The 11,501-nt window shown below is 36.1% G+C and overlaps 1 protein-coding gene across 7 annotated transcripts in view; it reads left to right on the top strand.

Annotated features, from left to right (window-relative positions):
• The window catches only part of CACNB4 (calcium voltage-gated channel auxiliary subunit beta 4), a 261,708-nt gene extending 252,347 nt beyond the window's left edge, over nucleotides 1-9,361 (top strand). For all 7 annotated transcript variants that reach the window (XM_070476202.1, XM_020900402.2, XM_020900404.2 and 4 more), the window contains 2 exons: nucleotides 44-229; nucleotides 3,277-9,361. In XM_070476202.1, the coding sequence (XP_070332303.1) occupies nucleotides 44-229; nucleotides 3,277-3,537 (447 nt within the window). In that variant the 3' untranslated portion in view covers nucleotides 3,538-9,361. The remainder of the gene's footprint in view (nucleotides 1-43; nucleotides 230-3,276) is intronic.
• Nucleotides 9,362-11,501: the final 2,140 nt, after the last annotated feature.

The following is an 11,501-nucleotide window of genomic DNA, read 5'->3' on the forward strand; positions in this document are numbered from 1 at the left end:
ACATTTGAAATATAAATAAAATGGATTTTATTTTTATCTGCAGGAAATGTTTGATGTCATACTAGATGAGAATCAGCTGGAGGATGCATGTGAACACCTGGGAGAGTACCTTGAGGCCTACTGGCGTGCCACCCACACGACCAGTAGCACTCCCATGACCCCACTGCTTGGAAGGAACTTGGGCTCAACAGCACTCTCGCCATATCCCACAGCAATTTCTGGGTTACAGGTAGTGTCACTTGTGCTTTTACAACCTTACATTTAAGCCTCTATAGGAAACTCAATGGAGAAGGAGACTGGGATTGTCCTCACTCTGAAAAGAGAACCACGTACATTACTATATCAAAAAATCTAAAGTAGGAGCTAATCATGTAGACTATTTTACTCTTTACACACTCGAATCACTTTGGTTCATATATTTTCTATAAAGTATTAGCAAAAAACTTCTTCAGATTCACATCTTTTGGCTGCATTCATTCTAACAGATATTTTACACTGTTACATATACTGTTTTACACACACTCAGAAAGCACTGGGCTTTCCTGGTGGCTCAGGTGGGCAAGAATCAGCCTGCAGTGCAGGAGACCTCGGTTCGATCCCTGTGTTGGGAAGATCCCCTGGAGGAGGACATGGTAGCCCACTCTAGTATTCTTTTTTTTTTTTTTTCATTTATTTTTATTAGTTGGAGGCTAATTACTTCACAACATTGCAGTGGGTTGTGTCATACATTGACATGAATCAGCCATGGAGTTACATGTATCCCCCATCCCGATCCCCCCTCCCAGCTCCCTCTCCACCCGATTCCTCTGGGTCTTCCCAGTGCACCAGGCCCGAGCACTTGTCTCATGCATCCCACCTGGGCTGGTGATCTGTTTCACTATAGATAATGTACATGCTGTTCTCTCGAAACATCCCACCACTCTAGTGTTCTTGCCTGGAGTATTGCCATGGACAGAGTAGCCTGGCGGGCTGCAGTCCATGGGGTTGCAAAGAGTCGGACACGACTGAGTGACTAAGCACACACAACACACACAGAAAGCATTACCTCGTCATGATCTATCCTGGACAGAGTTACCCAGAGAGTGGCCTTTTCCTTAGCACTTTGTACTCTGTTCATTTATAATGACTTTTACTTAAATTCATCCCTCCTCTGCTTACACTGGTGGTCCAGTGGTTAAGACTCTGCACTTCCAATGCAAGGGGCAAGAGTTGGATTCCTGGTCTGGGAACTATGATCCCACAGGTGCTGGTGCTGGCCAAAAATGAACTCATCTCTCCTATGTCTAAACCCTTCTAAGGGACTTACTACCTACTAGTCAGGGGTCCATTCATCACTTCTCCAACGTCACTTCTTCAGGATTAGACAGTGGTGGCACTGTCAGGCACAGGATCAGCTAAGTGAGGAGGGATAGACGGACATTATGACCAGTCTTACCTAATCCTGCCCCAGGCTGCAGGGCCTGTCCGTACGCAAACAGAATGCGCAGAGTAGAATTGTCTCAGTTGGAAATAGTGACAGATCTCTGAGTTTTCTTAGGGGTTAGCACGGCCCACCTTGGCCATCACCTATGGCCTTTAGGGGAGTGAGGGATGAATGCAGGATCAGGAGGCTCGCTGTTCAGGTGCTGTGCTCAGGGCCAGACGTGGGGAGCCAGAGGCATTACAATATGAAGTGAATCTGATATGAATATGAATGCATGATATGTCATATGATATGTCATATGAATCTATATGATACCAAGCAGCTGCGGGAATGTGGCCAGACCCCCAGCTGACTGAGGAATGGTTGTCAATTGAGCTCTCTTACATCATGACTAGTGTTGCATTAATGGGTTATAATAATAGTCATAATGTAGATCGTGTAGAGTTAAACTCTAAGATAAATGGCACTCTCTGAAATGTTATTATAATTCTATTACTGTTTTACAAAGCTACATCTTTGTAAGAAAAGAAAAACTACCACATAAATAAATAGCTTTTGTGGCTGGAAATGAACTTGGGATACGTCCTATTGTAATATGCAGTGTATGTGTGGGTGCTGGATCCCTTTCTTTCCTTGTTTTACTGCCTGCGTGCTGATCTGAGTGTGGCACTTCCACTGACCAGTTAAGGTTGGCTCCAAGCTGTACACTGTGGGAGGAGAAATGGATAAATGAAGCAATGTGATTCCACCTAACAAGTTGGTAGACATGAAGAGTTGTACTTTGATTATGAATATAACATTCCTGACTTAGCACCTCTCAGACATCCACCCAGAGTGGTTCCCCCAGTTTCACTTGAGTTAACATGGTGTCCTTTGTCCTGGGGCCATGTTCTCCTAGTAACCATGGGCACTTAATTGTTAGACCCCTATTTGGAGCTAGAGGCAGAGGCTGTGACTGTTGAATGAGTTTCCCGCTGAAGGTGACTATCCTTTAGAGAAAATGTATCTTGGTCTTTGGTTTCATCAGTATCCTGTTTCTTTACTGAGGCGACCTACCCAGAAAAGGTGGGCACAGCTACGGATACATGTTTCCCTGAGATTTGAAGAAAAAATGTTAACAGCGTTTACTGAGCACTTAAATAAGTGACTGAAGATATTAATTTCATGTTATCAGAGGAATTTAGTTTATATTCTGAGGATTATTTTTCCAGGACATTTCAGTTGGAGGAAGCAAGAATTGTAAATGTATCAGTTAGCTGGCTTCATAATTACTGTATACTTCTTTGGAGAGAATGTTGCTGAGTCTTGCATTTATATAAGATGTAGAAACAAATATTTTATGGGCAGTACAAGTCATAATTTTACCAAAATATCTTTTAAAGGTATAAGGAACATTTAACTAGATAAAGATGAAGTGTGTGACTTTAGGAGAAAGCTTTTATCAGTTCAAGAGAGGAAGAAAAAATAGCCGATACTATTCTGAACTTTAACTTATTTTCCAATAGGAAAATAATCCTCATTTTTGCAATAGAAGTGGAATAATTAGGCTCTCCTAAATATACTAAGTTCCATTCAGCAGTTAACTTTCACTTTTATATTTTTCATAGGAAGCATAAGTATGCAGTGTTACGTAATTAAAATTCACAAACTACCAGCACTTTAACCTCTTTGCATGTTGTGTCCCAAATACATCAGACCAGATATTTCGAGCAGACCATTTGTACATCAGAATGTTTTATTAACTCAAATATTTAGCATCTTATTGTACAGATCCTCCTGTTGTACATACATTTACATGTTCTACATGAACGAAGCAGACGTGATTTAACCAGTGAACCATCTGATATTTTTAGAGTCAGCGTCTGAGGCACAGCAACCACTCCACAGAGAACTCTCCAGTTGAAAGACGAAGTCTAATGACCTCTGATGAAAATTATCACAATGAAAGGGCTCGGAAGAGTAGGAACCGCTTGTCTTCCAGTTCCCAGCATAGCCGAGATCATTACCCTCTGGTGGAAGAAGATTATCCTGACTCATACCAGGACACTTACAAACCTCATAGGAACCGAGGATCGCCTGGGGGATATAGCCATGATTCTCGACATAGGCTCTGAGTCTGCAGAAACAAACAAAAAGTTCATCTGTTGACAATTTGCCATAGCACTGCTAGGATACAACCAGTCATCTTAACGTGGCAAGTACAGCACAGTACTGACTGTGCTTATGGGCTGCTGTCATTGATGCTAAGAAGGGGCAAAAAAAAAATGTACATTATGCCCTTAAGTCTAGATGGATCTTAGATGCCCAATCATACAGATATTTTTAAGTGCAACATTTACATAGCAGTACCTTTTGTTTTCTTCATTAGATTTAGACACATCAATTTGTAATTTAGGGTACTTATCAAGGCACATATAAAATAATTTCCCATGCCGGAAATTCCAAATGACCAGTTCCAGTTGGAACCAATTTATAAACCAATTCCTGTTGGAATTTGGGTGAATTGACTAGAAAGTCTACTTGAGCATGTTGTAATCAATTTAAAAATCTGAAAAAAAAAGCAACTAATTAATAAGAAAATCAAAATACCAATAGAAGTCAAAACCAGCTGTTGTATTTATTTGCTGGAAGCTAAATTTACACTTAAAGTTGGAATGTATAAACATTTTAATATGCGTTAACATTGCCAGAATGGCTTTTCTAACTTATCAAATGTATTGATAGTGCCAAAAAAAAAACCTCAAATTAATGCAAAAATTCTTTAGTCTCCTCAGATTTTAATATTTTTTATTTCTTTTCTGGCACAGCTGTTGTATTCAAAGTAGTCTGCTTTTTTGTTTCGTCACAACTGTTACCATGTTTGAAGTTGGCAAAGAAATTCAACATTTCTTTAGCAGTGAGAGAGGATAGTAAAGAGAAGCCCAATCATAGTTGGTTATGCAAGATGGAAAATGGGGTGTTGTTTCCTCTTTCATCAGTCTGAGCACAACTACATCCGTCCAGGAATCTGAAGTCAGACTCTAAGGATAACACAGATCCTCCTGAGTGCAAGGCTAAACATTTCCGGTTGAGATTTCATCTGTCCCACTGACCACACATATGTTTGTGTTTCCCACCAGCATAATTGAATATCTTTCCATTGCTTCACGCAGTCTCTGCCTTTGAGTGTCTGAATGTGCTAGCCCTTCATCAAATTCTTTATAATCATGCTACAGGCTTTTTGTTTTACATGAACACATTGAATTTTGATATTGAAAGCTGTGTTTATACAAAATGACTAATTGAAAAACTGTGAAAATGAATTTAAAAGCTTGCAGTAAAAAAAATAAATTTTTAGATTCAGAATAGATTTGTTCACTAAAATTATATCATTTTTATTGAAGATAATTATAAAGAATTTGAAGATTGAACTGCCTTATTTCTAATGAACACTCTTCTTTACCTATTAAGTCTTCACAGTTTTTCCAGTGGCTATAAGTATGGAATTGATCTTCTGTCTTATATGATCAAAGAAGCCTTAGATTCACTCTGATCCATGAAACTATTAAAATTGACTCTTTTATACAATACACAAAAGTCTTTAGGAAAAGACTTTTGTTTCTAAGAGTCTGTTTTTCTAAAGCCCCCATAGGATCAGGCATAAAAATCATTTTCTACTACTACATCATAAAGTCTATTTTTTTTTGGAAAACAATGATAATTCATTTTCTGTTATCTTATTTCCCCCCATCCAAGCCTTTCAGTGTTTATGCTCTCAAAGCATGCACCAGTTAAATAATTTTCTTGACCATGAAAATAGGTTCCCTACTCCTGATTAGTTATATCTTGAACCTCATTATTGACCCCCTCCAATACACTCTCCTTCTGTTGCTCACTGTGCATACCCCATTATGAACCTGTTTAGCTGATAATGAGGATATCCATAGTTATGTGAGTTATCTGAAATATTTGATAGAATTAAAAAATGTGGGCTCAGTGAATTCTTAAAGTTAATATGTGATACTGGCTTGTGAGGTTCTTTTGTCGTCTAGTGAAGCTTACAAAACTTTCAGTTAAGACATTTAAAAGAGTTATATCCACTAGGCGCTTTAATAAACATACAACCTACCATTACTGAATACTTTGTTAGAGCACAGAAGAGCATTTTCCAGCAAACAAATATATTTATTACATGTACAGCACATATTTGCATGAGAAAGAAGACATTAGCCAAAACATTTTTCTATATGCTTTCCTGGTTTCTTGTTTGTGCGCATAAAAGTATTTAATTGCAAGGACTGCACCAAGGTATTTAAACTTAGACTAGACAGCTGTTCAGCTTTTTCTGTAGTAGCATTAGCAATCTGGTCATTTAACTACTTTAAGATATTTACATTTTACAGCAGGTAGCTGTAACAGCATTTACATATATTTCCTAGTCAGCAAGATTACCATATTCTTTCAACTTTTAAAAATCTCTTATTTTTAAAGACCTCTCAATGCCTAGTTTCTGAGTCTTCCATGTCATGCTGATAAAAAGAGAGGTCCATTCAATTCTGTGCACAAGACCAGTCTTTCCTTGACCATCAAGCATCCACACCTGTTTTGCTTTGCGTTCTTATTCAAAAGCTAACAACCTTGGAAAGGGTTATAATGTATATTTTCTTGATGGATATGCTTAAATTTTTACTTGGATTTGGCACATTCTTTCCCCTTCCTTTTCTAATAAGTTGTCTTTTCCAAATGAATAAGGGATATGCATTTTCCTTTTTTTTCTTAAGCCTTAGAGTTTATTGTGTAACTGATACTAAAATACAGACACATACTAAATGAAAAGTTTTATTTTTGCCAAGCACATCAAGCACCTTTGGAAAATACATATTCCACAAATACTTTGTTTTTAATGGGTTTCATTTAACAATAGCAAATGATGAGGAGGAGAAACAAGTCTTAGAACGTTTTGAGGCTGTATTAACTTGTAGTATAAACCACGTATTCTGTACTTTCAGCATATATAATTTCAGGATATGTAAATCATATTCTGTAATTTCAGTCAGCGAACATGTAACAATGTAGACTCGTGTGACCATGTGGAAATGTAGTCTTGGAAAAAAAGGAATGCAATTTGTCAATCCTGATGTTGATTCTCAAGGCTGTAATGTGACTCCAGTATTATTATCAGCGATGTTTACTCCAATATTTAAAGCAGCACTTAGATATGTTTTTCAATGACTGACAATTCTCTCTTATCTTTATACAGTTCTATTGGAAAGAAAATTGAAATTAACAATTCAGACCAATAGTCTTTCCTAATAAGAGAGTCTTAATTATGTGACAATATGTCATTGCACTTAGTTCTTAATGAAATGAATTTTTTAAATATAAAACAAATTCTAAGAAAATTATATGTTCCCTTTGAATAATTTGTTAATTACTTTAATTATTATTGTTGTTTGCAAAGTGTATTTTTGGAATGTTAACCTCTTTTCATACCTGCATACTTGAACTTGTCTTTTTGTGAGGGCCTTAAAATTCATGGTAGGAACCTAGGGCAGTGAAAGGGAGGGAGAAAAGGAATCAATGCCAAAAGATGGTTTGCAAATTTAAACTCCTTGAATGAACATATCATAAAATGTTGCTGAGACTCAGGATGTCTGTTAAGAATGTTTCTAGGCAACCCTAATTTGCATGCCAGTGTATTTCCTTAATTACACAATTTTATTTTGGTATTGGGTAAAAAATAAAAATAACAGAATGCCACTATAGAAGTTCAGCTGGTAAAGAATACACCTGCAACGCAGGAGACCCCAGTTCGACCCCTGGGTCGGGCAGATCCGCTGGAGAAGGGATGGGCTGCCCACTCCAGTATTCTTGGGCTTCCCTGTTGGCTCAGCTGGTAGAGAATCCGCCTGCAATGTGGGGGACCTGGGTTCTATCCCTGGGTTGGGAAGATCCCCTGGAGAAGGGAATGGTCACCCACTCCAGTATTCTGGCCTGGAGAATTCAGGTTACAAAGAGTCAGACATGACTGAACAACTTTCAGTTCACTATAGAAATTTCCCTATATATTGATATTTATACTACCTCTTCTCTAGAGAAGACAATCTGTCTTTAAAGAGAAAAACACTTTTCAATGAGTAGTGAATTTATTACTCTTACTGCTAACCTTGCTGGAAAGCTAAATGAATAAATTGTTAAAATGTACTTTCCCTTTGGATTTTAAATTGTTGCCAAATGCTTGTCACCCTTTCATTTCTTCCCTGTTAGTGAAATCTTCTTTGAATTGGTTCACAGTTTATCAAGAGGCAAGGTAAACATTTCATAGAATACAAGACAGACTGCAAGGAAATTGCTTTTTTATGTAATTTGTTATATCATCAAACTCTAAAAGCAGATTCAGAGACCTGATGTTTAAGTGCAGCTGGTTTGTAAATTCAAATTTTGTTGATCCTTGACTTTTCCTGCATACACTTGGCCATCTTGGAAGCCCAGACCATTGGAACAAATTCATATGAATGTTTCAAATAAATGGGAATGTACCTCTATTTCTTTTATATTTTTGCCTATATTTCTGTCTTTCATAACACTTGTTGCACGTTCTTTTCTTTATGAATTATATAAAACTCATTCTTTGAATAACTGTGAATGACAACATGATAGAAAATTATATAATTACATTTATTTCTTCAATTCCTTATACCTTTAAATATTGTTAATGCCATAATTGTTAAGTTACTTACTAAAGCTATGTCTATAGGACAGAGCACAGAAAAGTCCTCTTCTTTTAAATTATAATCATGACCAAAGCACTCAATATTATAGTTGTCAGACAGCAAGGATAACTCTTTTGTTGCAGTCAAGTTAGTCAAATAGTAATCAGTTTATATGGACAAACAGAGCTACAGCATTCAAAAATTACTTTTTAAAAGTTTCTCCTTCTGTTAAACTTGCTCAAATGAAACTCATCCTCATATAGCAACTCTCTCTCTACTTGTGGATGGTTTCATACCAAATGCTTCGTGTAATTAAGAGATGATTTGAAAGGACTAGATAATATTTCATCGGATAATCTTGACTAAGGGCTGTAACTCTCACTTACCATGAAAACATATAAATAAGAGTGAATAGTCATGAGTTTGGGGGAGTCATAGTTACATAGGAAATTTTCCTTTGTTTCTTTTGACGTATTTAAAATGTTTGTAGAAAGATGGTAGAAAATGTTACTAATACATTTAGACTGTCTGGGGAATACATTGATGCTTCCTCTTTGAATTACAGCGTAAAAGTGAAGACTATCTAGGAACTAAAAGTGGCTGGCCTCTAGTTTTTAAATACTTTCTAAGTGTTCTTGGTTATGTTCTGAACACTTAAATTTCTCAACAAATGGCTATGTTTATATGTAGGGGCCACTCTTGCTCTGCTTGCATGCCACTTTCACACATCTTTAACTGAAATCAGTGTGAATTCTGTATGTATAAGGGATGTATTTAAAGATGCAGGATCATTAATGCTATATTGTTGCATACTCTTTTTCACATGCCTTACAATATTTTCTGGGACATTATTAAAATGAAAGCATTTTATTGCCAAAATAAATCTATGTTGTTATTTCTAATCTGCATTAGCAGTAGAAAAATAATGTAGCAAAAACATATATTGTACAGTACGAAATTATAAAAGATATATATTTTGCCAATAATATAAAAATAGGTTGAGGAGAAAGAAGCACATTTGTTATAGCACAAACTTATAACAAAATCCACTGTTAAATTTGGCAGTTGTATTTTTTAAAAGTATATAGATTTAGTTCTATCAGATTTATTTCATCTACCATCTTTTTAACTTGCTGCTTGATACTTTTCCAGCAATTTACTTCAGAGCCTTGCAATCTGTGGATGTAATTTCTTTTACTTTATTCCCTTCTATAAAACTCATTAAATTTTATTTTGTGATGACTCATACTATATTTACTGTTCTTATTTCTTCTCCTTCAGTAACAACTACAAAAGGTAACATCCAGTGAGCTCACAGGGCTCCTCTGAATTGTGGACATGTTTGAAATGTTTTCTGTTTTTCACAGCCTACAGTCAAAATGATAAATAAAGATGTCCCAACAAGTATTTAGGGATTCTTCCATTTGTTTTATACTGAATACTATTTTGAAACATTACCAGGTTTTTTTTGAAAGGTTGGTGGGAGGGAAAAACAGGTAAACTTATGAATACTAAAAGTAAACATGGCAAATTGATGTAAAAAGATTTCCCTACTATTCCAAGAGCTGTTGATATCCCAAGCTATTGCTGTATTTCCAGCTACAAAGTGGAAAAACAAACAAAACAACAACAACAACAAAAAATACCTTTATCCAGTATTTTTCCTTTCTTTAAATTTTAATGATTTATTTTGATAATTTACCCCCTATTATTTCCTTATATAGGTAAATGTGTAGCATTCTACAAGGCATGCTGGGTAAAATATACTATGCAAATGTGTACAGTGCTGCATGATTTGTTCTCCCTCTGCTTTAGTGGCTTTAAAGAAAAAAAAATGTGTTGTTATTTTTGTGAACCAAAACATTTAACAAAGAAAATGCAGAGTGCATGCATATAGTATTCTAATTTCTATGGATTTGTTTTATGGAATTTAAATGTGTACAAACCAACTGCATTAATTTTTTTTTCTTTTATACAATAAATGAAAAAAAAAAAACACTGAAACCAGCGTTATACCTCTCCTTTATATTATTCTGGAGATATACTGAAGATATACTGGAAATCAGTAGGCATATTCCTCTATCTCTTAAACAAAAAAAAGTCTAAAGATTTAGCCTCGAAACACAGATTCAATTAAATGACTGTTTCCTGAATACTCTGCTAGGTATTATGAGTGATCACAAGAGAAGTACTATTAATATATTGGGAAAGAGCTTGTAGTTAAATACATACACATACACACACAAATGCATAACCATGTGTGAAACAGAATATATTACCATATATGTATGAAATAGGATTGAATATGGAAAAACAAACAATAAACTGTATTGTTCACAAGAAACCTCTATATTATTATTTTAACAATTTTCAGGAGTTTCCAAAGGTATTTTGCACTAGTAAGAATTCCATGGATGGCATGTAGCTTATGACATGACGTTTCACAGGCTGTCAGTTGTCTGTGCTATGACTTGATCACACTTGACTTTTCTCTCAGTGCATAAGAAGTTCAAAAGAAATGTGGTCTATGTTGATTATTAACACTGTATTGGGATTATACAGTGATTTATTATAGCCAAATTATTTCACAAGCATTATCACATTTGCTCCATCTGCCCTCCATCCCCATGGAAAATAGGCAGAGCATAGGTTATTAGACACAACTAAAATGAATAAACCGAAGCTCATTGTAACCTTTCTCTCTGAAGTACTTTTATCTAAAAATACACATATTAGATGCTTTTAAGCTGGTAGGCATCTGAGGCCTACATAACCATGGCTGAAATACAATAGATATTGACTGAATGAATGGTATCTCAGTTATTGGAGATGTACTAAATAAGGCTGCCCCAACTGTCAAGGCATTTCCACCAACAAACTGCAAGTTCCAGCTGGAAGAATCGCAGCTCACTGCAATCACTCCATCAGCCTGGCCCTATGCCTGAAGCCAATCACTACATCTCCACTAATGAGATACTTGTAGAGGGAAGCATCTTGCTTGTCCTGTCATACAACATACAGATTAACATACTGGTTAGACTGTGGCCTCTAACCTTGGCTGGGATCAAAGCTTAGATCCAGCAGTAACAAGCTATGGGTTTGGAGCAATCACCTAACTTCCCTGGGCCTGTATCTGTTTTGGTAGAGCGATTATTCTTTTGGTTATGGGTCTTGTTTTCATGTTTCTTTGAATGTCCATTAATTTTTTATTGAATTCAAGGTAGTAAATTTTCCATTGTGAATGACTTGATCTTGTCATCTTGATCTGTAAAGAATGTTGGACTTGCTTTGATAGACAACTGTGAATTAGTTTGATCCTTTCAAGGTTTGTTTTTAAGCTCCTTTAAGACTGGTCTAGGGTTTCCCTTGTAGCTCAGTTGGTAAAG

The sequence above is a fragment of the Odocoileus virginianus genome, chromosome 13 (assembly GCF_023699985.2).
Source record: "Odocoileus virginianus isolate 20LAN1187 ecotype Illinois chromosome 13, Ovbor_1.2, whole genome shotgun sequence".
NCBI classification, from domain to species: domain Eukaryota; kingdom Metazoa; phylum Chordata; class Mammalia; order Artiodactyla; family Cervidae; genus Odocoileus; species Odocoileus virginianus.